Below are 27,178 nucleotides of genomic sequence, written 5' to 3' on the forward strand. Positions count from 1 at the left end.
AAGCGCAAATCGAGATTGGAGGCTGAAATCTCGCATGACACAACATGCGGCAAGCACTTTAAGCAATAGCATCAAATCCATTTGATATGCATCCTTTTTCAATGTTGGACCCAGGCAAAATGAGGCAAGATGGCGCCAAAAAGAGGTCTGAAATTGGAGGCTGAGCCCCAAGACATGCGGCAAACAATTCGAGTACCCCTATTTGTGCCGCGAAGTACCTTGACATGAGTGAAAGTCACACATTAATTCAAGTTCCTTTCTGTTTAAGTTGATATGTATTCTTTGTGCAAATTCTATCGATGCAGTATAGAGTATAGCAGAAGCGAAAAGTGAAATTGGGAATGGAATCCTATCCCCAGATAGATACATGGTATTCATACAGTCTGGACAAGCCCTGGTCATGCTGCGCCCTCATACGCCCCCCTGAAATCAAACACGAACAAGAAAACTTTTTGTCTCCCCTCCATCATTTACAGCTTCATGCCCATGGCCTTGGCCACACGCATGCTCTGCCTCATGCTGAGATCCAGCATAATCTCCTCGCTGCCACCGGGAATGGCATAAGCGCGGACGTCGCGGTACAGGCGCTCGACCTTGGCGCCCTGGCCGCCGCGCGAGTACGACAGACCGCCAAAGATCTGGCTCGCCTCGCGGGCGCAAAACTCGAAGGTCAGCGTCGACTGGGCCTTGAGGCCGGCAATGGGCCCGCCGAGGCGCAGCATGGCCTCGGTGTCGGGCATGCGCTCGCACTGGTAGACGACGTTCTCGAGCCAGTTGTACGAGGCCTCGACCTGGCGGGCCATGTGGGCGAGCTTCATGCGGATGACGGGGTGGTCGATGAGCTTCTTGCCAAAGGTGCGTCGCTTATTGGCGTACTTGACCGACTCCTCGAAGAGCACGCGCGAGAAGCGCAGCGACTGGATGATGATGCCGATGCGCTCGTGGTTAAAGTTGGACATGATGACGCGGAAGCCCTGGTTCTGCTTGCCGAGCAGGTTCTCGACGGGCACCTTGACGTCCTCAAAGGTCACGTACGTCGTGCCCGAGGACCACACGCCCTGGCAGTCCATGCGGCGCGTGCTGACGCCCTCGGTGCGCTCAATCAGCAGCAGCGAGACGCCGTTCATGCCGGGCCCGCCCGTGCGCACCGCCGTCGTGAAGTAGTCGGCCCAGATGCCGTTGGTGATCCACTTCTTCTCGCCGTTGACGATGAAGTGCTTGCCGTCCTCGCTGAGCTTGGCCTCGCACGTCAGGTTGGCGACGTCGGAGCCGGCGTCGGGCTCGGTGATGGCGAGGCAGATGCGCTTGTCGCCGCTCAGAAGACCCGGCAGGACGCGGTCCTTGAGGGCCTGCTGGCCAAACTTCATGACGGGCGGCGCGCCGATGCCGTAGCCGCCAATCAGGTTCCAGATGAAGCCGCCGGAGCCGGTGCGGCACAGCTCGTCGGTCAGCAGCATCTCGTGGAAGAGATCCCACTTCTCGGGCGCGACCGACTTGACGCCGCTGGCGTACTCGGTCGGGTACTTGACGCCCAGCAGGCCGGCGAGGTAGCCGCGGCGGCCCATCTCCTTGTACACCTCCTCGGGCACGCGCTTGGCCTCATCCCACTCGGTGACGTTGGGCTCGAGCTCATTGTCCACCCACTCGCGCACCTCGGCGCGCAGGGCCGCGTGCGTCTCGTTGAAGTAGGGCGAGTGCTGGCCCTGGTACCAGCCGGGGTCGCCAAAGGGGATCTGGGCGCCAAAGGGCTCGAGGGCGTCGGCGTTTTCCTCCTCGTGGCCGGCGCGCGACACCTCCTTCTGGGTGGCGGCGACCGTCTTGGGGGACGGCTCCGCGACGGGCTCCGGCGCGGGCTTGGGCTTGGGCTTGGTGTCGAGGGAGCCGACGTGCAGGCGGCCGTGCCACTTCTTCAGGATGCCCTCGTTGTGGTACTTCCAGAACTGCTTAGAAGCGTCCTTGCCACCGACGCGCTGCAGGATCTTCTTGCCGCCCGGGTGGTCATCCTGGAACTTGGTGACATCGTAGACGTCGCCGTCGACAATGATGTAGAGGTTGTCGGCCTTGTTGTGCGTGGCGACGTCGCTGACGGTGAATGTCTTGGACATGGTGATGTCTGTGGGCTGTGTGAGCAAAACAGACAATGTGTGAAGGGCGGGTATAGATGGGAAAGGTAAAGAGGGAAAAAGGAGAAAGAGGTCCAAGAGATGGAGGGTGGGAGTCGGGAAGGTTTTGTAGAATGATTTGAAAAGAGTGGCCTGTGAATGAACAATGCGGAGGCTTAAAACCTGGGGTATGGGAGCTCGAAGCACGGGTTCAGCTTACACACCAGTACGGTCAGAAACTCGGCTTGGGGAGGGATTGCTTTTAGCTCGAGGTTGGTTGCGCGTGTCAATCACATGCCACTATGACGGAACCAGCGGGCGCATCCAGCTTATTAGTGCGCAGCAGGTCCTTTGTTCCCATGGTGGAAATCTCTCCGTACCCCGGAGAGAGCCGGCCTTTTCTCGATGGTTTATGAGATTTTACTATTCGCAGCTGAGACACCAGAACTTCTGACGAACAGCCATTGGCCGCAGTCGTCTCAAGCCGGCTGCTTTGGGCGAAGCGTCAAGACGGGCGCATTCCTCACATACTTGAGCGACAGCGCCCATTCCTGATGGCGGTGCATCCAGTAGTAACCCGGCCGCTGTGAGTGGTCCAGCGCGCCGGCCGGTCACCGCTAGGTCCCCCGGAAGCAGCTTGCGGCTCTGCTGGCATGTGAAGACAGATGGTCAGGCCCACGCTGTTAGCGTCCGCTGCAGCATATGGGTTCGGGGCCCAAAAGCTAGTGTCGCGTCACGGTGCTCTGGGTGGGTTTCTGGAGCACACATGGCACATGCCGAGGCTTTGCGCACGCAGCGGACACACACGACGACGCACATGTAGGGACAATGCTGGCCAGTGGTAAGATGTAATATGCAGGACAGACTACTGGCTGGCTTCTTGCCCTTACTCTGCGAGACCTAACTGGCTAGTGGTCCGTCCTCCTGACCGGCCCGATTAGGAAACCATGTCCGGTAACCCACCCGAGAGCTCCGGGGGGTGATGCGCACTAAAAGCCGGCACCGGCCGCCCACCACCACGGTACAATGCCCTGGGCCGAAGAGGGCCAAGATTGGGGGCACGCCGCTGAGTTCAACTTCTGGTGATGTTCTAAATTGCACCTGATTGTGTGACTTGTTACTTTCTACCGGCCGAAGCTATACCAGTCAAGTGGTTGCGGACCGGTTCACAGCCCAGCTGCACCATGGCACCCCGGCGATGGTCCGTTGAATTCTTCCATCTGCATCGCGGTTCTCGCACTACCGATTCCCATACTATTCGCTACATTGCGAAATAGCATGAATCACAAGGCAGGCCGCGGACGCCTGTAACGTGGTTTTCAGACATCACCACATGCTTTCAGTATACCAACCTGAACGACGCTTGCATCGTGTTATTGCAAGCAATGAAAAACTAGTTCACTAAAACAATCATTCATGCAAAGCTACAGACAGACTATGCCCTCGGCTGTCTGATTCCGAACTCTTGTACGCCATGTTTATCCGAACAGCAAAATCCCAAACTTCCCATGAAAAGCAACAAATGACCAAATAATTCTACTCCACGACTCACTCAGGCACCTCGCGGCTTACCCTTGGTGGCCGCCTTGTCCTTCTTCTCCTGCTTCTGCTTCTTCTTTTTCTCCTCATTCTTCTCGTCCAGCTTGCGCTTGTGCGCCGCCTTTTCCGCGTCCGTCTTGGGCATCACCTTGAAGAAGCCCTCGAGGCGCGCCTGCTGCGAGCTCTTTAGGTTCTTCTCCAGGCGCGCGCCGCCGCTGCGCACACGGTCCTCCGAGAAGCCCTTTTCCGTCACCAGGAACTGCACCAGCCCATCCATGTCGGGCTTGTCCCACTTGACGTCGCACAGCGGGTCGTCAGCTGGGCGCACGTCGGGCGAGAAGAAGAGATCGCGCGCGTCCTCGTACGGCCAGTCCTCGGGGATGGTATATTTTTTCTTCGAGTCGTTCTCCATGGCCTCGACGACTTTCTCGAGGGTGCCGTATTCGCGAATGAGCTTAAGGGCCGTAGTAGGGCCGACTTTAGGGATCGGATCTAGATAATCGCAGCCGAGAAGAATGCAGAGGTCGACAAACTAATCACAAAACGTTAGCAACGGTCAACAAAAATCAAGAGAACCTAGTGCGAATGAGTGTACCTGTTTTCGCTCCATGTTCAACCCCTCGAGCACCTTGTCCAGGTGAATCTCTTGGATAGGCTCTTTGCGCTGCTCGCTAAACGTCAGATGTCGCAGCAGAATCGGCGAGTCGAAGCACAGCGTATCCATGTCCTCGCTCGCCGCCGCAAACACCTTTTGTGCCTTGGCCAGCACCGCGCACTGCGCCTCGGCCTCGGTCGGCGCGATAATGTACGGGATGCCCATGAGCTTGAGCAGGCGCTGGCATTCGGCATTGTGCTCGCGCGTGACGCGCACGGTGCGGCGCGAGAACTTCTCGACGTCCTCGGCGGTACCCGTCTCCTTGGCCTCCTCTAGGCCCTCCTGGGCCGTCTGCTTGCGCTGGAAGCGCTTGGCCAGCTCGCCGGACTTGAGCTTGGGCGGGGCGCCGTCAAAAACGTACAGAGGCTTGATGCCGTTGTCCACCATGCGCAGCGTGCGGTAAAACATGCCCATCAGATGTGATGTCGTCTCGCCCGTGTCGTTCATGAGCTGCTGGCCGTCGGAGCGCACGGCGATGAGGAAGCTGTAGATGCTCATCGACGCATCCTACCCGTGGAGAGGTTCTGGTTAGCTTCAAGATCTCAGGTCGGTAGGTTAGAAGTGATAGATACGCACAATAGCAACTTTGCGACCAAAATGGTTCTTGATTTCGCCTTCCTTGATCGCATCGGGAGCTTCCTCCTTGATGATCGAGAAAAGCTGCTTGATACCCATGATAGCGTCGAGTGTCCGAGTTCCTCCACTAATGTTGTCCCAAATCGAATGCTATGTAGAGAACCAACAGGGAGAAGGGTGTCTGTTGATCGAATTGCAGTCACGGAAAAACTGAAGCTCGGCCCTGCAAACGAGAGGTTGTAACGCGTAGTGCGCGTGTCGCGGGGACCAGCTTTAAGTGGTTCCACTTTTCTCGCGACCCTCGTTAATGGCCACATTCGAAGCAACTCACAAACAATTACTCAGTATGCTCAAAGTATTAAAGAGACTTTCCTTTCCGATTATGTTATACTCCATCTACAGAAATGTATCACTGGAGCTTTGCCAAAGCCGACACGAATGAATAGGCCCTGCTATACCAGAGCTCTGCCAGTCTGAAAAGAGGCTTCATAGCTTGGACGGCAAGTTGTGCTGCCAGGTCAGGCTGATGGCGTATGGAACGAGCTTCTACTTTCCACTGCCTCATGCCACCGCGTAGAAAGCCCGTGCTCCAGTGATTGAAGAAATTTCATTTATATACCGCTCGGAATACAGTGCGTCAAGGATTGATCTCGCCTTGCGCTCCACCTTGCCGTGCGGAGGGAATCATCTACAGTGCATGCAATCAGTCACGTCGACTTCACCTGGACCGCGTCTCATTTGTTCTCTTAATGGCGAAGGGGTATCGTACAGCTGTCCTTTGACTAACCGCCTGAAAATATTCATACATTTCTTTGGGCGCCCAACGTATCTGCCGTTTCCATATGCGTTCCTTGGGCCGATTTTATTACTCGTCAAAAAACACCCTCTTTCGGACATTGGTGGGCGTCCCATTCAACGACTCCAATGCTTGGTCAATTTCCATAATGCCCAGCATCTCAGCCTCCACGTCACGCGAAATATCCGCCGTCTCGTCCGCTGCAGCGCTGAGCGTGTTGGCAAAGTCAAAGCCAACGCGCTTCCGCGACGCAACGGTCGGAGATTCCACTTCCATGTCGTGATCCTGGTCGGCAGGGGCCGCCGACCTGAGACGCAGCGAACCAGCCTTGGCTGTACTGAGGTTAAAAGACAGCTTCGGCGCGGCCTTGTCCTTCTCCCCATGCACGATGATGGCATTTGGGCGCTCCTTGGAGAAGAGGCGTCTGGGTCGATACAGCGCGAGCTTCTTGCTCCCGCTTTCGTCGCCGTCCCGGGCAATAACAAGTCTCGATTCGCCACGGATGACTACCTCTACAGCCATGCCACCATCAGCGAGCGCACCAGAGCTCTGGGCCGGGATAAGGTCGACGCCACAGCATGGCTCTCCTAGCAAGCCAGTAGCCAAGTCGGCAAGCTTAGTCATTTTCGAGGGCAGGCCACCGCTAAACAGGTTCACACCGCCACCAGATCCCTTGTTCAGCTGCGAATCCCAGAACCGGGCGACGTGCGGCACCACGCAGACATGCTCCAGACCGCCAACCCATAGAACTAAGGCCTCATCCTGCGATGCCTTCTTGAGCGATGGAATGACCGCCGTTCGCACTCCACCATGTATGGCAGCAAGCCTCTCCAGTGTGTTTGTAGAGTTCAGCGAAGCAGTAGCTTGCTTACGGGTGTGCGGTGTCATGGGTGCAAACTCGCCCTGCTGTGTCTCCTTATTTTGGTTGGCGATGCTGCGCAAAGAGCCTGTGCCTTCGACATACCCCGATATGCTGAAGGCCGTCAGAGCCGCGCCGCGAACACCAGACTTGAGTTTTGTCGACATGGCCGCACCGGCAGACAGCGGGCTCACACCATCAATATCCCAAATTCCCCACATGCCATCAGCAAGCAGCACGAAAACTGCTTGGCCTCTTGCTATCCACGCAGCATCCAAAATCGGCTTCCTTGCTGACGAAGGCTTCGCGAATGGCTGATATAGAGAGAGAAGCCACGAACCCTGGCCGGGGAATGGGCCAGTAGCCTCGGGGTCGTTGGGTATAGAAGAGGCCGCGTAGTCGTAGATTCGGGTAGCAGCCGTGACGGATACGGTAAGGAGCTGTGTGCCGTGGGTAGGGTTGAAGGAGATGCTCTTTAGTGGATTGGGCAGGTATTCTGTCTGGAAAGGTTCCAGCGGTCGGCCTGACTTCACATCCAGCGCAACGTCCCAAAGCCGCAGAACACCAGACGCCTGCTTGCAGTGTGCCGCCACGATCAGACGAGGCGGGCTGACCGGCTGTGCGGACGAGGAGGTTCTCGCGAGCGCAACCGCCAGCCCGTCGCTCGGTCTCGTCTGGCCTCCCAGCCCAATGAGTGACTCGCCCCATGCGCCGGAGCCAGCCTGCCCGGCCAACAAATCGATGCGCAGCTCCGGGCGCGCCTTGCTCTCCGGGGATGGCGGTGTGCTCGGCAGCACAATCACGTATGCATCGTTGCTCGCACACGACACGGCAAAGACGAGCTTGTCGCCGAGTAGGGTAGCGCCCGTGGCAGCGCCGTCGGCCGTGTTAGGGCTGTTGGGCAAGACGGCCACGTGCAGCACCGACGTGCCAAGCGTGAGGTCGAGGGTCTGGATGATTTCGGGATAGGGCGCTTCTTCGGTCGAGGCTTCAAACTCGGGCTTGTCCACAAACGCAGCGGCGCTCGTTGTCTTGGCGGCTGGCTCTTCGTCGTCCGAGTCGATCACCATGACGCCGGCATCGGCAGAGCCTCCATTCTGGTGCTGCTTTGCGGGTTCCGGTTTCTGTGAGGGTTTGAAGCGACGACCACCACGCCATACTACGGTCACGCCGGTTTCGTGGCCGTAAATTAGAACGGTCGCTCCTTGTGGTGACTGCGTTGGGTATGTCTGGACATCGTGTATCCGTCGGGAGAGGTTGTATCTGTTGTTATCGACAAGTAAGCGATTGTATTTCTGGCTGCATTGCACCAGCTATAAACATCGTAGGTGATCGTTTCTTACGTGAGAAGAGTATTTTGTGTGGTGCGTCGTATACGGGGACCAGTTGAAGAGGTCATTCTGAAGCAAATTGCTTGAGCGCGCAGACCCAGCACGAAAGATCGTATGAGGTGTTTGCTCAGGAAAGCTTCGATATCGAGTACTTCTCTGAGGTGAAAAACAAAGATTCTATGGCGAGTGGATCGAATATGTTTCGACGCGGCTTGTGCATGCAGCTCGGATATTATTTCACTGGTAATCGCACGAGCATGGCACATGGCTTTTTGCTCGACGCGTTGCTGTCGAGCTTCTCACTATGAGCGTCACGTGATCCGTAACAGTCCTACCCTGCAACATGTTAACCGGCACTATTTGCGCATTTCCTTCCCGTCCTAGCTCCTTGGACTCATCGTTTGTCTAATTCATGTGTTGATTGATATTCGGGCAATCATTTTCTTGGTAGGTATCGTTGGTCTAAGTCAAATTGTACGTAAAGGGAGAAGGAACGCGCACAGGTGCTTCAAGGTTTGCGGCAACATGCTAAGACCTAGTTGAACCCAGTTGTTATCATGTGCCAAAGTAAAGTAAAAACATTGTCGGTGACGGTATAATTAGAAAGTTCGGAGTTCGATAACGTATACATACGGTCTATCACTATACTATGTAGCATGGCGCATTCCCATCACGACCTCTGTGTGGATGCCCTCCGTGTAAGTGAGAACAAGGCATCCATCCACTCCAGCAAACCATCCTGCCCCATCTACGGATTACCATCATTTCCCTCGTTGATATCCTTGGGCACAAGTTCCTCCCTCATCTGCTTCCTCCGATTCAAGATCCGCCACTCCTCATACGGCATGCCATCCGCCAGCGCCGGCCTCTGGCTGATCCGGTATTCGTCCAGCGGTGCGTAATGGAGCCCCTCGCATATAATCACGCGGTCGCCGTCGACTGGGGCGCGTCCGATGCGCAGCTTGCGCAGGTGCACGTAGCCCGAGCGGCCGCGGCCGCACTGGCGGTCCAGGTGCTCGCTCGCCGCCCGCCACAGGGGCAAGCTGCAGTTGCGGAGGTCCTTGTACGGGCACATGTAGATGGTCGTCTTGCCCGACGTGCTCGCGTAGAGGCTGTTATTGGGCAGCTGAAAGCGATTGCACATGTACTCGAGGTGCCGCGAGGCGCGGCGCTCCTCAAATGGGTCGACGGCCAGCCCCGTGCATTCGGTGTCCTTGAAATCGTGGGGGGAGTCCGTGATCGGATTCCCCTTGTCAGGGAGATGCGGCCAGATGAACATGCCGTCGGGTGCTCCATCAAAGAGCGTCAAGAGCGCCTCCATGCCGAAGCTAATAGGAACACGATTACCCTCCTTGTCCAGATGGAGCTCGCCGCCGAATTCTTTTTCCTTTTGCGCAATCTGCTCATCAGTGGCATTGCCATATTGACCGGGCCACCGTTGGCGTGCTCCCTCCAACAGGTCCAGAGCCGATGTTAGACTCACAGCGCCTGTACTAGTCGGTGTAGCCGCTCCTGTGCGTGTTGTGTCGGGGATCGGGTAATATGGACTAGGCGCTTGTTTATGGCTTGTAGCAGTAGAGCTAGTAGGACTATCAGGAACAAGTTCACCAGTACCTGCGTGACGGGGAGTCGATAAGAGAGGACTCATAGAGGATGTAACACTGGTAAAAGCACTGGAATCCTGGCTGTCGCATTTACCAAGTACCGCTATGGCCAGCAGAAGGGCTGCGGAAGTAGGCTTCATAACGAGCGCTGACAGTCCTGATACGCGGGCGCGCAAGTGGCTGGCAGTTTCCAGGGGAGAAGAATATAGAAACCGGAACGGAGAGAGAAGTGTACGATTTGAATAGTTTGCATCCTGTCACCTGCAAGTTTTCGAGAGGCTTGACAAAGTTCGGACCTAGCGCCGCCATGGTGGTTGTTGAGTGTGTGTTTGCAGCCGCTCGATAGTGTAGCGCCTCGCGCCCCGTCAGCACAATCGCATCAAGGACGTAGGCATAAAGCAAGATGAGTAAGAAGAACAAGAAGAAGTGTGCTATTCTTGTCACTGTGGTTGAAATTCAGAGCCAGACGGGCAGGTATGCTGCGTTATATTCGTCTTCTATTTCTCTCGCGTAGTTGCTAGATACATCCCACAGGTTCCCATCGCACCATGCTAGAAAACACAAAAAAAGCAAACTAAACTCAGACCATGAGGAAGAACAGAGATGAGGTACTGAGGCACCAAATCGGACATGCGACGACGGGTTCGCGCTTCTGGCTTTTTCTATATCCCAACGTACCAAGCTCGCTGGCACTGTACCAGTCGCTTCCACAATGGCACGAGCCTATCTCCACGTCGTCATAGTGAAGTGGCAAAAACAGTTAAAAAAGATAAGCAAAATTGTAAGGAGTGACGAAACGCCGCCTGATCATCGACCATTGGATCCACCAATGGGCATAAGCAGCAAAACCTTTAAACGCCGTGAATGCCAGTGACAAAATTGAAAAGAAGAGAGGTTGAGGTATTATATCGGAGGCATCTGCTCGTAGTGACGTTACAAGGGTGAGCTTATGCGTTGGTGACCTGTTGAGAAAAGCTTTGTTAGCAACGCAGGTGGCGGTTTAGACTTGAGGCAACGTACCCTGAGGATTTTGCGAGAGTAATCCTGGTTATCGGCTATGCTGCCATCGCTCAGACGACGGTGAGCCAGGGAAGGGTCAAGACGCGAGTCGGTGATGGAAATGCCGCCAGAGGTGCTGGGAGGCTTGGATCCGCTGATGAAGGCATTGACAGCGGCATTGCGGCGGTGCTCCTCTTCGATTTCGGCGTTGCGCTTTCGGCGGATGAAGAAGATGATGGCACCGATGATGGCAGCAGCGACCACAACACCAACGACTACACCAGCTGCAATAGCAGCTGTGTTGGGACCACCGCTGGATTTCTCAGGCTTTTTAGTGTCTGCGCTCGGTGAGCTCGAGACTGCAGCAGTGGACGACGATGCTGCCGAGGAACTGCTCTGCGTAGCTGTCGAAGAGGCCGAGGAAGCGGATGATGAAGCGGAGGAAGAATCGGGGTAGTAGCCGGGAGACAAGTTGCTGCCTAGGTTGTAAATCGAGTAGGCATCTGTGATACCACCGCACATCTCCTTATCGAAACCATTGCACGGGTAGTCGCACTTTGACGAATCAATTGCGTCGTTCTTGGCTGGGTAGACGTCACCGCAGTAGCATTTCTGAGGCCCAATAGCACAAACCGGTTTGTCGAGACCTTTGCAAGCCTCGCCGCACTTGCCGCTGGAGAGAAACGTGGGGTCGACCGTCACGGCGGTCATGTTGCCTACGTTTGAAAAGCAGCCCTGGACCGTGGCTACACCAGTTCGGGGCATGCCTGTTTCAGCAGGCATGGGGGCGCGAACATGGTGAAAGTTGGAGTGGGCGTTGGCGAAGGCGCCAACGGCAGCCATGGCGGGTAGGGCAACGGTGAACGACGACTTCATCTTGTCGAACGCGAAGGAGCAATGTGCGAGAGGAAGGCGGCCGCTCAAGGGCAGGAGGGCAAAGTGAGTTCAAGATGCCGCGTCGTGGTTGGCCTGATCAGAGATCACGATCAATGAAAGCGTGGAGAGTGAAGTCAAGCTCTGTCGGGGTGCAAGCGACGGATACACAGAAAATACTGAGGCGGCCGTACGTTTCGGGATGTTTGCGGGACCTTGGTGTCTGCCAAAGATGCCTCCTGCTTTCGTTGTTGCTTTGGAGAACAACTGTCGAAGACTATCGTCGAAGAGCGGAAAAAGGGGGTGACAGCGTCGAACAGGATGTCGGAAGGAGAAAAAAACTGTCGAAATGACGACAAGTCAAAAAGAAGAAACAGGTTAGACAGAAGAAGAGAGGAATGACCCAGTTGAACAAAGAGTGATGGATCAAAGAAAAGAAGTGAGCGACATTGACAACGGGGAAGGCGAGCGCTGGAACGGAGAACGAGTGACCTGAGGGCGTTTGGTTGTTTTGTTGAAAGGGGACGATGTGAGCGAGCGGGCGATGGGGGGTGGGCGGCAGAGGCGCGGTGGGAGAGGCAGGGCAATTTTTCGAGGGGGGTGGGTACAGGCACTAGAGCAGGTACCAGAAGCAAGGGCCAGGGGGGCCAGCACGCCAAAACGACGCTGAGATTGGACAGTGCGAGATGCACGGTACGTGAAGGGGAGGTCCCGGTACCTGCCCGCGCGGTCCGTCCAGGTACCAGTCCATGGCTTTTTGGGTGCGCTGCTGCAGGCGACGCGGGAGAACAGTACCGGGGAGCAACACCAACAGCGCACCAGCACTAGCAAAACTGGATACACGGACAAGTCCAGAACACCCAAAGGCCCCAGCAAGGCTCCGGAGCCTCCTCCAGTGTGGATGGAGCAGTTCGCACCACTATCGCAGCATGTGCAGGCACCAGATTGCATTGTTTCCAGCGCGTTTGTGAGACCCCTGGCCAGCGCTGTGCAGTCTGCCTTGGAAGCAAAAGCTCCAGCGCCCAGTGGCTGGCCCCCCCTGACATGCGCTACGGGGCTCTGGCCAAGCACGCCAGCCAATGTCTGTCGCGGCCGCTGGAATGTCACGCGCCAATTGGTCACGGTCGGGGGCTGCGATTGGCAAGGTCTCGGCCACCAGCGGACCCGAAATGTACCTGAGATTTAGCGGCTGTTACAGCTTAACACAATGTACTCCGTACTTGCACTAAGCAACACAAGCACCACGCTACAGCGCGATATCCAGATGGCGGATGCAGGAACCAAAGCAAGCCAAGTTTTTTCTTTCTTTCGATCCGGCGTTTCTTTTTCCCTCACTACGGCGTATTTTCTACCTTTCGAATCCTTTCGCTCCCCGCAAGGGGTGCTAGTCGACGGGAGAGGGTGGGGATGGGCCGCGTACTCTACTGGGTACACTCAATGCCCAGCGATCAGAAGCGACGTGTCGTGCACACCACCAGTGACACCACCATCAACAACTGGGCTTGGGCTTCAGGTACAGACCGCTGCCACTACCTAGCCCGCCGTAGATACCGAGCCAGCGCTGATCACAAGTAGCGTGGACTCGATGCTCGCGAGCACAGTGTCAACTACGCACTTTACTAGCCTCGCGACGGCGCGAAGCGACTCAACTAACACAGACCCATCTCTTGCCAGTAATCAGTCATAGGTACCAATAGCACAAAAGGTCAGCAGCACAGCCTGACATGTACCGACTTGCTTGCTACCCATCTATCTACCAATGCCATTGTCTTTCGGCTTTTCGCTTTCTAGTCATCTCAAATCACCACCACACCCTGGAGGCACTGGCCATTTCCACCGGCTCCACCGCAATTAAATGCTGCAACGCTCCGCCCTCGGCCTCGTTTGCTAATAATACACTCCCGCAATACCATTATTCTAAAATTTTAAAAACAGATCTTATTTATTCCTCGTCCTCTTGGCTGTCCGTATTCGAGAATATATCGCACAGCCCCCCAAACATCATACGGTGGCGCCTGGGTCCCAACATTGGCGTTGGGCATTTGCTCGCCAGCCTGGGACATGTGTCTGCATGGCGGGGATCGGCACGGGCAACCAGTTTGGCACGGTGTCACACGGTGACACCCAGCGCGTAGCAACACCGCTAAAGTACCACTATTCGCCCGCCGTGCCAACATGCCTGTCCGTACCAGTACTACTCAGTATTTGCGAACAAACACACGGCTATGCAATATCAATTTAATGACCCTGTTCGCATGCGTAATAACGCGCTGGCTCGTCTTGTTGCCCAGCCTGTACGGAGTAAATAATGCTCATCAACCCCTCGGTTTGCATGTCCCAGGCCCTGGTTTGCCTACCCGTCACGCAATCTTAGCAATCTTACTGTACTGTGCCGAACTGTCCGTGAAAATCCTGCTGTAAAAAAAAAACGCCTCTTCCGATGCACGCTTCCTGTCATCTACTTCCTGTGCTTTCTGAAACGCACTATCTGGCCATCAGCACACCCGCTAATTATTCAGGCACAAAAGCTTGTTTCTCCCACCAGCATCGGGCTGCACGCTCCCCCGATACAGCGGAACTGTGCGCGGGGTTTTATGAAGGGAACCATTTAGTATTGCTACTGGTGCTGGGGCTTCATAGTGATGTGCACGATCGACGGTTTTATGCAACCTCAAGCTACGCTGTACTGATAATGGTTGTACCATTTTCTCCTGCATTAATTGGCATAAAAAAAGAGTTCCACGAAAAATACGCACAGTGCCCCTACCGTGCTTGTGTACTCCCAGGCTGGGCTCTCGATAACGCCTGTCGCTGGCACGAAACTGCCTTTATCAGCACCAATGTCGCAGACCTGAGACACCTTTACTTTGCTCGCTACTGGTACGCTTTGTCGACACCCGGGGTGTCTCTCGCGTCTTCATCTTGTACCTGCCACACAGGGGCGCAATTGTGACGAAATAGCATCTCACACTATCGTCCGCAGCATCGTCGACTTGTCGCGGGCGTGGCATGCACTGCAGACTACCATCTTTCGGCAGCCAGGCCGACTAATAGCTGTTCTACAATGACTCTGAGATGATTGACAATCGCTTGCTTGTTTCCGCATATGCCGGATTGTGCTCGACTCGATTGCATTAATCACGAGTCTCATTGTATTTTACGCGAGGCCAATCGTGGATAGATCCAACAGTGCCCCCCGTCTTGTCTTTTATTCCATCGTAATTAATGTCGCGTCTGACCCAAAAAGGTAGACCTTCCCTGGCGGGTGAGCCGTCTATTCAGATGGTGGATCACAGCAAAGGGGGATGAGGCTTGTTCTGTCTTTGTTCCTTGGCAGAGTGAATACGAATGGCCTGCACTGCCTCACAATATTATTACTGCGGAAGGAAGAGGAAGTACGTACTAATAGTCTACAGAGCAAAATAGCCAAGGCTGATTGCAATTACTGTCCAGTAACTATGTATATTTACTATAGCCCTTCGGCCGCCGACGTCCCGTCTCACGGTAGAGGTGTCAAGCGAGGAAAAAGGAAGCAACACGGCGAATAGAGGAGGCTCAAAACGATCCACAGCAAATTTTGGAACAAGCCGCACGAGTATCTCCTTTCCAATACAATTTCTTTGTTCGTGATCTCAACGCCTCAATGTCGCGTCTGAGATCTGCCTGCGCTGTTGGATAGTATGTATGCCTCTCACCGATACAACACTCCTCACTCTTCGAAATGCTACAACAAATAGGGGGAATATTCTCTCGTCTTGCTTTCTCTTCTGTTGCCGCACACTGATAGAGATGCGGGCGAGAGCTCGATTCGAACTGGCACACATCAGCCTAAGAAGCGTTGCATCGCATGGCCTGATGATGTTCCACTTCCTTACTCGAGCCGTTGTTTCGGCTGAAGCATCGCATGTACATACATGTGGAACGCGTAGAAAAAAGAAAAGCAGACAGCTGCATTGCAGGCCAGCGCATCACGGCTGGCCCTCTCCCGATAGACTAGCGTCGCCGTCTTGTGCGGAAGCGCCGCCGTTGTTGCTTTTGATGAGGCTGACGTCCAAAGCTGGGCTCCCTGCCCATCGCTCTGGTAACAACTTGCTACGTCTATAACACCATGATGCTACATGTCTGCAGTCTGTTGCACATCGTAGCTTACATGTTTATCAACTATTTAGTATGATGAGACTCGTTCAAGCCGAGAAGAAAAAGCTGGGGTTGCTCTCGTTGTGCCGCCTGGAGATGTCTCTCAAAGAACTCTTATCGGATGCACATGCTCGGCTAGAACGCAGTCATGAGTTGCTTCTCGTGTCCGGGAGACGACTACCATGCATAGAGTCTTAAGTAGCTTCCTTTCTGGCCGCCAAGTGCATGCGAGGTCGAGCTTTTCAGGCTTGGTATTCCCCGAACCTACCAGTACTCATCGCGGCCAAGCTGTAAGAGGGCCGTCGCGTTACCTTGCTGGAACACTCCCACTACAGCCCCCGGTTTCAGTGCCCGCAGGCCGCTGTCGGCTGTAGCCCTCTCTGCAGCCTGAGCCCTCTGCAGTCACGGCATTGTCCAACGCCGAAGGGTCGGCGGTCGGGGTGCGTCAGATTATCTGCAGCACTGCTCGGAAGTCTCAATATTATGGACAGTCATGCCCGCCTCGCGATGGCTTCGAGATCGGGGTCAGGTAGGCAGAACGATCTGGCAGCCTTAGGTTGTGAGGAGGGGGAGTGACGACGACACCATCTTTTTGGCGGCGGTGCCTGGGCATGGTACCCGGGTATGCAGGTCGCAGTTCAGAGGGGAGAGCGGCTGCGGCGTGCTGAAGGCTGAAGAGCTTACCCATTCAGGCAAGGTACCTCGTCAGTGACGCGAACTTGGGCGGTGGCAAAAGTACCTCGGCGGAGGTGTAGTCGGAAGAGAGCAATGCATCAATCGTTTTTGCAGTGGTCGGCTGAGCAGTAATGCGGCACTTTTGCCTAGGTTGTCTCTCAGACGGCCTTTCTATCAGGCCTAGCGCTGAAGCGGGCCGCTGCAGGTCTTCTGTTGTCGCTGTTGTTTCTGTTGTTTTGGAGGCGAAAAGCACCAATTCGCCGCCAAGCTAGCTGCTAAATAGACTGGCAGGCAGCTCTGTGGCGCACGCAAGCTCCGGCCAGCCCCCCCCGTCACCTTGGGCACGAGACGCAAGCAGCCTACCATCGATAACGACACCGGCCCACCCATCCCCCCAGCTGCGTCATGCTCCATCCATCCTTCAACCTTCAATCAACAAGGCAGCTTGGACAGTTCTTAAATACCTCTCTTTCCATCGTCATCCTCGGTCGCTGCATCGAGCCCTATCTACGCATACAACAAACAAACCCGTCGAATCGCTTTCTTTCGTCGTCCGACGAACAGCTCGCCCATCATGAAGAGCACCTTGATCGCCGCGGCCGCCCTTGCCGGCTCCGCCCAGGCCGGAATTCACAAGATGAAGCTCCAGAAGATCCCTCTTGCTGAGCAGCTGGTGCGTTGCTCTCCCCTCTCCCGACATCCCCGTCGATCAAATGTGCTCTCTGGATGAAATACTGACGTCCTATTTTGCAGACTGGTGCTTCTTTCGAGGCACAGGCTCACCAGCTTGGCCAGAAGTACCTTGGCGCCCGCCCTGCCAGCCGCGCCGACATCATGTTCAACAACCAGGTTGCCGAGTCCAAGGACGGCCACCCCGTTCCTGTCACCAACTTTGCCAACGCTCAGTGTAAGTAATTGTCGAAGCTGCATAAATTTGGATCGATTTTAACAGCTCCGTAGACTTCTCCGAGATCCAAATCGGTACTCCTCCCCAGACCTTCAAGGTTGTCCTCGACACTGGTTCCTCCAACCTCTGGGTTCCTTCTCAGTCGTGCAGCAGCATTGCTTGCTTCCTTCACTCCACATATGACTCGTCCTCGTCTTCCACTTACAAGAAGAACGGCAGCGATTTTGAGATCCACTACGGCTCTGGCAGCCTGACTGGCTTCGTCTCCAACGACGTTGTCACCATTGGTGACCTCAAGATCAAGAACACCGACTTTGCCGAGGCCACTAACGAGCCTGGCCTGGCTTTTGCTTTCGGTCGCTTCGACGGTATTCTGGGTCTTGGCTATGACTCCATCTCCGTCAACAAGATGGTCCCTCCCTTCTACCAGATGATCAACCAAAAGCTCATTGACAAGGCTGTCTTTGCCTTTTACCTTGGTAAGGAGGATGAGGGCAGCGAGGCCATTTTTGGCGGTGTCGACAAGGATCACTACACGGGCAAGATTGAGTACATTCCTCTCCGCCGCAAGGCTTACTGGGAGGTCGACTTTGACGCCATTGCTTTCGGCGACGAGGTTGCTGAGCTCGAGAACACTGGTGTCATCCTGGACACCGGCACGTCCCTGAACACTCTTCCCACCGACCTTGCCGAGCTCCTCAACGCCGAGATTGGCGCCAAGAAGGGCTTCGGTGGCCAGTACACCATTGACTGCGCGAAGCGCGACTCGCTCCCCGATATCACCTTTACCCTGGCCGGCTCCAACTACACCCTGCCCGCTAGCGACTACATCCTGGAGCTTGGTGGCAGCTGCGTCTCTACCTTTACTCCCCTCGACATGCCTGAGCCCGTTGGTCCTCTCGCCATTCTCGGCGATGCCTTCCTCCGCCGCTACTACAGCGTCTACGACCTCGAGAAGGGTGCTGTCGGTCTCGCCAGGGCCAAGTAAATGTTTCTGTACGCCGAAACCACGAGTAGTAGAGGTAATGCAGACCATTTGGTCCGCTAATGAACGCGCAAGGAGGAGACTATAGCGTCTGACTGCTCAGTTTGTTCACAGTCTTTCAAGTACACCATACAAGGTACCTTCAATACAGTCCGATTCAATATATGCGTAATGAATGAGCTGCAAAATTCCAGTGCAATGCTGTGGTAGAGTAAAAGTAGCAACAGTGGAGTTGTGAGCTGGACGTGCAACAGGCAGCAAGACAGACTTGGAGCTAGGTGCTTTATGTTGCAATGTGCTGCCATTTAAGTGCTAACGGTCCGAGTTGGCTCGATTCAAGCAAGAGCGCTACGAGCTAGCTTAGCACCAACCATTGCCAGCATCTCGGCAGGAACCGGAGTAAAAGAAAAGCAAGCAGAAATAAATACCCAACATGATTATTCAAGGGAAGCCGTATCCTCACCTCCATGGTGGTGCAACGCTGCGGGCGCAAGGGAAGAGAGCAAGTCACGTGGGGCAATTTTAGCCTTTAGGCAGCGTGAGCACTGAGCAGTTGACGGGCCGGCCTGGTTGGCCGGCTGGCTAGCAGCCTCTGGCCCATACTTACCCATCGAGACACAGTCTTCCCCCATCGAGAGACGCCGCTCCTGGCAACCTTGTGTTTTATCCTTTGCTCGTCCCAATCTTTTCGGTAAAATCGGTCCCATTTCCGATTCCATCAAATGCAACTGGCATTCTATATTTTTTCTGGCTGCTCTGCGAATTGAATCTCGCCCGCCAACGCGCGCGACTCTGATGAAAAAGGTTTGGCGTCGCACCCTAATCCACTTCTTCGCTCGACCAAAATCTACGAAATCGCGTATCGCGACGACGCCGGCTTCGAGAGCAACCCTTGGCCGCATCGCCCATCGCGAGACGTGACCAACGAAAAACATGGCGCAGCCTTCGCCCCTGCCGCCGCCTGCCAACGGCGTGTCGGCCTCCCCCGAAACCCCCAGCGATAGCCCCCAGCTGTCCCTTCCCGGCAAGCGGAAACGCGACGACGATGAGGGCGACGAGGTGTCTGCCCAACAGCAGGAGGCGACGGCCGCAGTCGACAACTGGGTGGGCAAAAACTCAGAAGAGCTTTTGAAATATTACCAACAGGTCCTGGCTAGGTAGGTTGCATTTTATTTTCTCGACGCGACGCCGTATCTGGAGACCACCTCCCTGGACGACGGCATCCTCTCCATTTGCTGTCCATCGCGGCTAACCACATCTGCATTGCAGCCTCGATAACGACAAGGCTATCTTTACGCGCGTGCTGCCGGAAGCTAACACGGACGAAGAACCTCAAATCAAGCGCCAAAAATCCGCGGAACCCCCGACGCGGTCCACCATCAGCGACAAGTTTGCGGCCAACAAGTACGAAACCATTGACGAGGTCGTCGCCGACGTCGTCGCAGCCGTCGATGAGGCCCTGAAAGATCTTGATGCACAAGAGAACCCAAAGGAAGCCGTGCGTTTGAGGGAATTCAAACGCAAGGCTCTCAAGTACGCCGCGCAGGAGAAAGCATACCCGCGGATCAAGGCGGAGTCTCAGGAGGACTCCGAAAAGGCCTTCCAAGATGGCTCGTCGGTTTTGTCTATTGTTGGCTTCGCGCCGCAAGAAAGAAGACTTTTTTCTAGTCTACCTGCGTCCGAGGATGTCGACTTTTCTGATGTGGCTCTGCCAGCCGGCGTGTCCATCGCCACCATTACAAGATCAAACCAGCAGATGCCCACGCGGACGCTTGGAGAGCTGTTTGGATCTCACCGCGCCTTGCCGCCTCTGAACCCCCCGAAACAACCAAAGACGCAAGCAAAGGGAACCGCGATAGACTTTTACCACCCCGAGCCGACGAATGCCCGCACGAATTGCTATTTTAACACGAAGCTGTCGTCGGGTTACTACCTCGACTATAGCAATGCCATTCCCTCGTCCCAAGCGGTGCCGAAACAGCGCGAACGTGCCGAAAGCTTGGCTGGAAAGAAGCCGTCTATGAGTGAACTTGAAATGTCAGAAGTCGAGTCGCTGTTCCGCGGCGCCTTTTCGACCTTTGCCCCTTGCAAAGATGATTCCGCCGCCATAGTGCCTTCCAGCGTCGCTGGACGTATCTGGTGGCAGCGTTCGGGTCAGCAAATCTTCGATCGAATGCTTGATGCCGACTACTACGGAGACAAGCAAAATAAAGAATCAACGACCAACCCTACCGTTGATGAGATCGATGAGGCTGCCCTTCAGGATGCCATCGATCACTGGGATGAGACAGCCGTTGACCCCTCATTAGACGAGTTCATGGGTACTCGAAGCAAGGCGGACAAAGACACCGATGACATCCTCGGCGAGGTCTCAGACTTGATCGAGACACTAGCATCCTACCAGCGCATCCGTAATCTTACCCTGCCCAACTCGCAGAACAGACAGTCTAGCGACCCTGTCACTGGCGATATGCTGGCCAGTTCGGGTCCAGAGCCGACCGAGGACGAGGTAGCCACGTACGAGATCCTCAAGTCCCAACTCGCCCTTATCGTCAAGACACTACCGCCTTTTGCTGTTGCCAAACTCGATGGAGATCAGTTGAATGATCTTCTCATCAGCACCAAGATACAGGTCCACACAGACGACTATCATGGTACCATGGAAGAGGATGAAGCTGGTGTGCAAGCACGCCTTCGTGCCCAACAACAGCAGCAACAACAGCAGCAGCAGCAGCAAGCGGCCCAGACTGCTCGCCAGCAACCACAGCGGACACCCAGTGCTGGAGGCCAGTATCCTACCCAGTACCCGGCCGCTGCTCAATATGGCACGCCGGGCCGCACACCGCAGCCGCAGCAATACTACCGCCCAGGCTCCCAGCCAGGTTTCCAGCCACAGCGCAACGCGACGCCGCAGCCGCCGCGCCCGCCGCAACCTAATCAGTACACGCGGCCAAATGGGTATCCCGCCAACCAGTACGCCACGCAGCTGGCCAAAGCCCAGACACCATATGGGCACCAGAACATGCCCCAGTACGCAAACCAACAACGACAGCAGTTTCCGCAGGCGCCATCGGCGCAGCCCGGCACCCCCAACGCGGCCGCCTACCACCAATACCAGCCACAGCAGCCTCAGAGCGTCGCAACACCGGGTAGTTATGCAGGGTATGCGAATGGAACACCCCAACCACACGCTCAGCACCCACCCGCGCAGCAGCAGAGACATATGTCGCCCCCTGGCCAGCAGCAGAGACAAACGTACAGCCAGTCTCCTAACATGCAGACTCAGCAGCGCTTCGCGACCCCGACCCCTCAGCCTGGCACGCCTGGTCAAGCAGCACGATACGTCCCCGGTGCGAATCAGCCTGGATACAGCCAGTCGCCGGGTCTTACCGGATACCACACGGTGATTTCAGAAGCGCAGCAACAGCGCATCATGGAGCAGGCCAAGGCCCGCGTCGCCGCTGGCGCTCAGCCGGGGAGCTACTCGAATGCTGCGCTGGCTGCCGCCCGCGCGAACCGCATCGCCAGCCAGCAGAAGCCGCAGACGCCGACGGCGCAGCGAGCCAGCACCCCGGTGCTGCCTCCGCACAAGGTTACGCCTGTGCCTGTGCCTCCGATCCCTGGTACCGCGCCTCAGCAGCCGCCGCAATAATGAATTCAGGGTAGAATTACGCTGCTGATGCGAGACTTTTATTGTAACAAAAATGGATACTGTGTTTTCTTTTTCTTCGTCAGTGGCCATGGAGATTAGGGTGATGTTTCTTGTACGGAAAGAGTTATTTTTGCATTTCGAATGGGGCTTTCTTTTGTGATACTATATTGCAATGTTGACTTTTCTACAAAAGAGAACTGGCAAGAAACGAAGGAAGGACCGAGGGAGGGGGATTAAAACAGGCGTATTAACAACCTCGGGTGAAGAAATATTCTTATAATCTTGATATTTTATTCTATGGTTGATTGGACTGGCGTTTTCTACTTTTTCTTTCGTTGTATGAGCTGATGGTGCTACCGGGAGAGAGACGGAGAGATTTGTTAATCAGATGCTTGCTTTTCGCCAATTCTTATCTTGTGGTTGTAATGTCGTGTTAGTAGATGGATGAAGGGAGGCATCAAGTCGCCCAATTCAGCTCTTGCTAATCATTCCACGTTTGTGAATTGTAGTGACCTGGGAACTGTCAAGATTGTGGGAGGTGTGAAGATTCTATAGATTCGTAAATTGAGTAGGGTATCATAGATTCGAGAAGAAAAGTAGTCTATCCAAAACGCCGAAAAGTATGCTTCTTTATATACACTCCTCACGCCACGACCGCTTGCGCCTTGCGCTCCTCCTCCCTTTCCAGCATCTTCTCGAGGACGATCCTGCGGACCTCAAAGATGACCTCGACGGCAATGAGCGCAATGATGATCCACTCGAGCCTGGTGCCGTGCTGCTCGCTCGACATCTCGCGGAGGACCGTGGCAATCTCGTTTGCATAGTCCATCTTCTGGTTGAGGGCGCGGATGCGGACGTTGACGTCGAGGGCGCGGCCGACCTGCTCGTAGTAGCCCTCGAGGCCGAGCTCGGAGCGGCTGTCCCAGAAGATGTCGGGGAGGGCGTCGGTGAGCTCCGAGTAGTGGTTGAGGCGGGCGCGGAGGCTGAGGAGCTCGCCCGTCTTCTGGAGGATGAAGCGGCGGGAGAGGGGGACGCCGGCGCCGCGGGAGAGGAGCGCGGGGATGGCGCGCGTGCTCTCAAAGTACGAGGTGAGGGCCGTCTCGAGCACGGCGAGCTTGGTGCTGCGCGCGAGGCCCGAGGAAAAGGCAATCTGGGCGAGCGTGGTGTCGAGGCGGTCGCCGCCGCCGTCGGCCGCGTGCTCGCGGCGCGTGCCGAGCACGACGAGGTCGCCCTTGAGGACGCTGGCCTCGCGGCTCGGGTCGGTCGTGAAGTCGAGGTCCTCGGCCTCGCGGAGGTTCGGGGGGTGCAGGTCCTCGGTGGCGCGCAGGAGCTGCCGCGCGACGACGTCGGGCGGGAGGGACCACGTCACGAGCGTGCCCGAGGGGAAGACGAAGATGTCGCCGCCGTTGACGGCGCGCGCGTGGACGACCTCGTTGGCGTCGAAGCCGGTGCCGTCGGGGTCGATCGAGAAGCCGTGCGAGGAGAGGATCTCGAGGACCGTCGGCATGTGGAAGCCCTCGGCGATGCAGACGGCGCTGACGACGGTGGAGGGGTCGCCTGTGGCGGGGGCGGCGGCGGAGGGAGTGATGGCTTGGCTGCTCGGACTGCTGCGCTTGGGCTGCTGGGCAATGATGGCGACGCGCCGGAGCGAGTTCTTGGTGGTTGCGGTGCGGGCGGGTTTGCGCTTGGTCGGGGTTGTGTCGGCCGCTGCGGCAGAAGAAGACGACGGGTCTTTGGATTCGTCACTTGCTTGGGAGAGGTATGGATTCGAGGTAAAGAAGCTGCGCTTGCGAGGCATGCAGACGGGCGTCGTCTGATGGAAGCACCTGGTCGGCCGGCGGGGCAGCACTACGTTGCTGCTATGGATGTGGCGGGCGACATGATGGAGAGAGATGCGCTGGGGAGAGGATCTCATGGCGGTGACTGGACACCATGGGGCGGCGGTGCAGGAGGCCGTAGGCTCAAGAGGATCTAACCTGTATAATGGGAGCAATTGATGCTGCGAAACCCTTTTTTTTTTCTTGGGCCCTGGTAGATTGAAGCTTGATTGGAGCTTTGCCGGGTTTGGTATGTAGCTCCAGTGGGCTTGCTAGCTTGGTTGCTGGGATTATCTACAGTGTCAGTGGCGCTGAGTGGTAGGCTTGGGCAAATCGCTTGCTCGTGACCTGGCACGTGACTCACCGCTTCCCCAACAACGAGGCCTCTCCAATCAACTAGTCCACATTGGGCTCATGCGGTCGACATGGTCCCTGCTGGCGTCGTGGGGCCGCCGAATAATTATTAGGCACGTTAATTACACCAAACAGCCAGGCTGGTCGTCTCGTCTCGCTCCGCCTCGTCTCCAAATCTCCTTTTCGATTCCTCAATCCTTCTCTTCTTCGTTTCCAAAACCTCTTCTTTTGGAACACGCCTCGTCCTTTTTTCCTTCAAGCCATCGACCGTCCTCTTGGCTTTTCCTCCTTGATCTCCTCCCTCCCTCTTGTCCCTGTGCATAAATACCCCTCGATTTCTCTTCCTCTCCATCCCTTGTCAAATCCCCCACCATGGATATCGACGCCAAATACGACCACTACGACTTCCCCTACGAGGCCAAGGAGCCTCAAAATGGCCACGCCGGTCACCTCACCGAGGCCCAGATTGCTCAGGTGCACCAGCTGCGCATGATGCTCGAGGCTGAGGGCCTCACGGAACGTCTCGACACGCTGACTTTGGTATGTATACATGTTTATGACGTATTGATTACGGCGACCCGGAATCAGGTTCTAATAATTCTCTTCAGCTGCGCTTCCTCCGCGCTCGCAAGTTTGATGTCGCCCTCGCCAAGCAGATGTAAGTTTTCCCATGTCCAGCTCTTCCGTTCAGCTCGGACCCTGGCTAGTTGCGATGGCTGTTGCTGACGTTCCAACCCAAGGTTTGTCGACACGGAAAAGTGGCGAAAGGAGACCGATCTCGACAACACCATTGCTACCTGGGACTACCCCGAGAAGCCCGAGATTCAAAAATACTACAGACAGTTCTACCACAAGACTGATAATGTATGTCATTTGCTTGGCCGCTCGCTGCCTTGCTTCAAATGGCGGCGTGATGAATAAAGACTAACCATTTCCCAGGACGGCCGCCCCATCTACATTGAAACGCTCGGCGGCATCGACCTGACTGCCATGTACAAGATCACTACCAGCGAGCGCATGCTTCACAACCTGGCTGTCGAATACGAGCGCCTCTCCGACCCCCGCCTGCCTGCCTGCTCCCGCAAGGTCGATAACCTCGTCGAGACTTGCTGCACCGTCATGGACCTCAAGGGCGTCACCCTGACCAAGGTCCCCTCGGTCTACTCGTACGTCAAGCAGGCCTCGGTCATCTCGCAAAACTACTACCCCGAGCGCCTGGGCAAGCTGTTCCTCATCAACGCCCCCTGGGGCTTCTCGACCGTCTGGAGCGTCGTCAAGGGCTGGCTGGACCCCGTCACCGTCAAGAAGATTCACATCCTTGGCGGCGGCTACAAGAGCGAGCTGCTCAAGCACGTCCCCGCCGAGTCCCTGCCCAAGGAGTTTGGCGGCACCTGCGAGTGCCCCGGCGGCTGCGAGAACGCCGACGCCGGCCCCTGGAAGGACCCCGAGTGGGCTCGCCCCGCCAAGTGGGAGCAGGCCGCCGTCACCAACGAGCCCTCCTCCGTCACCAAGCCTGCCGAGAACGAGAAGGCTGCCGCCGTCGTCCCCGCCGAGGAGGAGAACACAGCTGCTGCCGCTGCGACTGCCTAAATGTGCAGTGACAGCGCAGCATCTTGAGTTTCCATGGATCAACTGGCATTAGGACGGAGTTGTTGAATGTTTGTGGGCTTAGCGAGCAGTGGTAATGAAGTTGTGTTTAGTTGGCGAGGTGTTTTGTGTGCAGACATTTTGAAGGGGTTAGATTGGGCAATCCCGGGTCGGTACACCACAAGAAGAAAAAAAGAAGCAGGGGTACTCTGTTTCCGCTCCAGTTCCCAAACTTGTCCCTTGCTAAGCAAGGAGACAGGGATGGAAGTAGAAGAATATTTCAACAATTAACCACAAAACACGATAGAACGGGATAGGGATTGTACTGTTTTGGCATTTAGAAGCTTTGTCTTTGGCAGAATACAGAACGGGACAGTTTCGAGATTAAGTCCTTGGAAATTGAAATTATGGTATTTGTCTATTTACATTGTGTTGAAATATCGCAAAATGAGTACAACGCCAGAAGCAGGCTGTTCCCCGAAGCCGCTTGTTCCAACCGATGCGCCGTAACTACCGAAGAAAAAAAAGAAACCATCCTATCATAGTGTCGTGAGAAAGCCCGTCGCAAAGGCACAGCATCACCGCCCATCGCGCACATACTCGCCCGCCACGCGCGCGCGCTCCATCTTGGCCACGACGCTCGGCATGTCCCTCTTGAGCCTGCCCAGCGCGCCGACGGCGCCGCGAAAGCGCTCCTCGACGCCCTCCTGCCTCTCCAGCGACCGCAGCAGCAGCGCGTCCTCCCCTTGGCCGGCATCCTCCCGCCGGCGCCGCGTCGCCGCCTCCAGCCCGCGCTGCAGCTGGGCCTCGTCGCGCGCGGCCGCGGCGTCGAGCTGCGCGGCCATGGCGGCCGCCACATCGGCGGGCACGGCGCGCTTCATGGCGGCGACCTGCTCGAGCAGCTGCTCCTCCTGCGAGACGAGCTCGGCGACGCGCTGGCGCTTGTCGGCGTCGAACGGCTCGTAGGCGATGCTGTCGTCGGGGGCCACCGGCGGGATGGAGGACTTGCGACCGCTGGATCTGGAGGCGGGCTTGAAGAAGTCGGCGGGGTCGACGGGGAGGCCGTTGATGGAGAGGTTGGGCGCGGCGAGGGTGAATGTGCGATCAATGTACTGGTGTCGTCGACCGGGTCAGTATAAAAAGAAACACTGCGGGCGGGGCCCCGCCCTGGTCCAAGGGACGGGAGAGAAGACAAACATCGTCGACAATGGCCTCAATCTCGTTGCGCAGCTCGTCCTCGCCGCCGTCGCTCTGGGGCGGGAACGCGGCGTGCAGGTGCTCGGCGGCCGCGGCGCGGACGTTTGCGATGAGAAAGGCGAAATCTTTGGGGGACGCGAGTTCGATGCGGCGCTGGCCGTCCTCGCTGTCGTCCATGGCGTGGAGGAGGGGCTTTTTCCGGAGGTTTTCTTCTTCAAGTTGGCGAGCCCATGTCGCCCAATGTTTTCGTTGAAGAAGACGGAGGGTTCGCGAATGTAGGAGGAGGGTGTGGAGCAACAGCTGTGAGACGCGGCGGGGCAGAAGTGGTGGTGCGTTGGCGACGGCACTGACCGGTAGATGGGTGGTGGCGAGATCTCGAGGGATGGGATAGAGAAGGTGCTGAAAACGATGAAAATAGCGATCGGGGGTTCAAATACACACTTGAAGAGGTTTTTATCCGTTTCCAGAAAAACCAACCCAAGTTCCATGGTACCTTGAACCACAGCTTAGCAGACGTGTAAGTCGTGGTTCAC

The 27,178-nt window shown here is 56.1% G+C and overlaps 11 protein-coding genes across 12 annotated transcripts; 3 read left to right on the plus strand and 8 right to left on the minus strand.

The window, feature by feature from the left end:
• Positions 1-470: 470 nt before the first annotated feature.
• LMH87_004651 (uncharacterized protein) lies at positions 471-2,105 on the minus strand (the record flags this gene model as incomplete). Of its 2 annotated transcripts, XM_056195906.1 has the most annotated exons (2): positions 1,250-1,304; positions 1,363-2,105. In XM_056195906.1, 2 exons carry the CDS (start codon positions 2,103-2,105, stop codon positions 1,250-1,252), a joined length of 798 nt encoding a protein of 265 aa, XP_056049489.1. The 2 variants fall into 2 exon arrangements, with proteins under 2 accessions (XP_056049488.1, XP_056049489.1); XM_056195907.1 differs by having other exon boundaries at positions 471-2,105.
• Positions 2,106-3,654: 1,549 nt separating this feature from the next.
• LMH87_004652 (uncharacterized protein) lies at positions 3,655-4,971 on the minus strand (the record flags this gene model as incomplete). The annotated part of the gene is made up of 3 exons (XM_056195908.1): positions 3,655-4,173; positions 4,237-4,803; positions 4,873-4,971. 3 exons carry the CDS (start codon positions 4,969-4,971, stop codon positions 3,655-3,657), a joined length of 1,185 nt encoding a protein of 394 aa, XP_056049490.1.
• A 766-nt stretch (positions 4,972-5,737) lies between these two features.
• On the minus strand, positions 5,738-7,926 carry LMH87_004653 (uncharacterized protein; the record flags this gene model as incomplete). Its single annotated transcript, XM_056195909.1, has 2 exons — positions 5,738-7,790; positions 7,871-7,926. The coding sequence occupies 2 exons, from the start codon at positions 7,924-7,926 to the stop codon at positions 5,738-5,740; spliced, it is 2,109 nt and encodes a 702-aa protein (XP_056049491.1).
• A 680-nt stretch (positions 7,927-8,606) lies between these two features.
• LMH87_004654 (uncharacterized protein) lies at positions 8,607-9,771 on the minus strand (the record flags this gene model as incomplete). Its single annotated transcript, XM_056195910.1, has 2 exons — positions 8,607-9,370; positions 9,564-9,771. The coding sequence occupies 2 exons, from the start codon at positions 9,769-9,771 to the stop codon at positions 8,607-8,609; spliced, it is 972 nt and encodes a 323-aa protein (XP_056049492.1).
• Positions 9,772-10,409: 638 nt separating this feature from the next.
• Positions 10,410-11,337, minus strand: LMH87_004655 (uncharacterized protein; the record flags this gene model as incomplete). Its single annotated transcript, XM_056195911.1, has 2 exons — positions 10,410-10,424; positions 10,483-11,337. The coding sequence occupies 2 exons, from the start codon at positions 11,335-11,337 to the stop codon at positions 10,410-10,412; spliced, it is 870 nt and encodes a 289-aa protein (XP_056049493.1).
• Positions 11,338-11,406: 69 nt separating this feature from the next.
• LMH87_004656 (uncharacterized protein) lies at positions 11,407-12,085 on the minus strand (the record flags this gene model as incomplete). Its single annotated transcript, XM_056195912.1, has 3 exons — positions 11,407-11,430; positions 11,529-11,675; positions 12,053-12,085. 3 exons carry the CDS (start codon positions 12,083-12,085, stop codon positions 11,407-11,409), a joined length of 204 nt encoding a protein of 67 aa, XP_056049494.1.
• Positions 12,086-16,720: 4,635 nt separating this feature from the next.
• LMH87_004657 (uncharacterized protein) lies at positions 16,721-18,041 on the plus strand (the record flags this gene model as incomplete). Its single annotated transcript, XM_056195914.1, has 3 exons — positions 16,721-16,819; positions 16,900-17,053; positions 17,107-18,041. 3 exons carry the CDS (start codon positions 16,721-16,723, stop codon positions 18,039-18,041), a joined length of 1,188 nt encoding a protein of 395 aa, XP_056049495.1.
• Positions 18,042-18,971: 930 nt separating this feature from the next.
• LMH87_004658 (uncharacterized protein) lies at positions 18,972-21,690 on the plus strand (the record flags this gene model as incomplete). Its single annotated transcript, XM_056195915.1, has 2 exons — positions 18,972-19,195; positions 19,308-21,690. The coding sequence occupies 2 exons, from the start codon at positions 18,972-18,974 to the stop codon at positions 21,688-21,690; spliced, it is 2,607 nt and encodes an 868-aa protein (XP_056049496.1).
• A 643-nt stretch (positions 21,691-22,333) lies between these two features.
• LMH87_004659 (uncharacterized protein) lies at positions 22,334-23,488 on the minus strand (the record flags this gene model as incomplete). Its single annotated transcript, XM_056195916.1, has 1 exon — positions 22,334-23,488. One exon carries the CDS (start codon positions 23,486-23,488, stop codon positions 22,334-22,336), a length of 1,155 nt encoding a protein of 384 aa, XP_056049497.1.
• A 745-nt stretch (positions 23,489-24,233) lies between these two features.
• LMH87_004660 (uncharacterized protein) lies at positions 24,234-25,451 on the plus strand (the record flags this gene model as incomplete). Its single annotated transcript, XM_056195917.1, has 4 exons — positions 24,234-24,401; positions 24,470-24,519; positions 24,602-24,725; positions 24,801-25,451. The coding sequence occupies 4 exons, from the start codon at positions 24,234-24,236 to the stop codon at positions 25,449-25,451; spliced, it is 993 nt and encodes a 330-aa protein (XP_056049498.1).
• A 575-nt stretch (positions 25,452-26,026) lies between these two features.
• LMH87_004661 (uncharacterized protein) lies at positions 26,027-26,822 on the minus strand (the record flags this gene model as incomplete). Its single annotated transcript, XM_056195918.1, has 2 exons — positions 26,027-26,560; positions 26,646-26,822. 2 exons carry the CDS (start codon positions 26,820-26,822, stop codon positions 26,027-26,029), a joined length of 711 nt encoding a protein of 236 aa, XP_056049499.1.
• Between the last annotated feature and the right edge of the window lie 356 nt (positions 26,823-27,178).

Source organism: Akanthomyces muscarius, chromosome 2 (genome assembly GCF_028009165.1).
Source record: "Akanthomyces muscarius strain Ve6 chromosome 2, whole genome shotgun sequence".
Lineage (NCBI taxonomy): Eukaryota > Fungi > Ascomycota > Sordariomycetes > Hypocreales > Cordycipitaceae > Akanthomyces > Akanthomyces muscarius.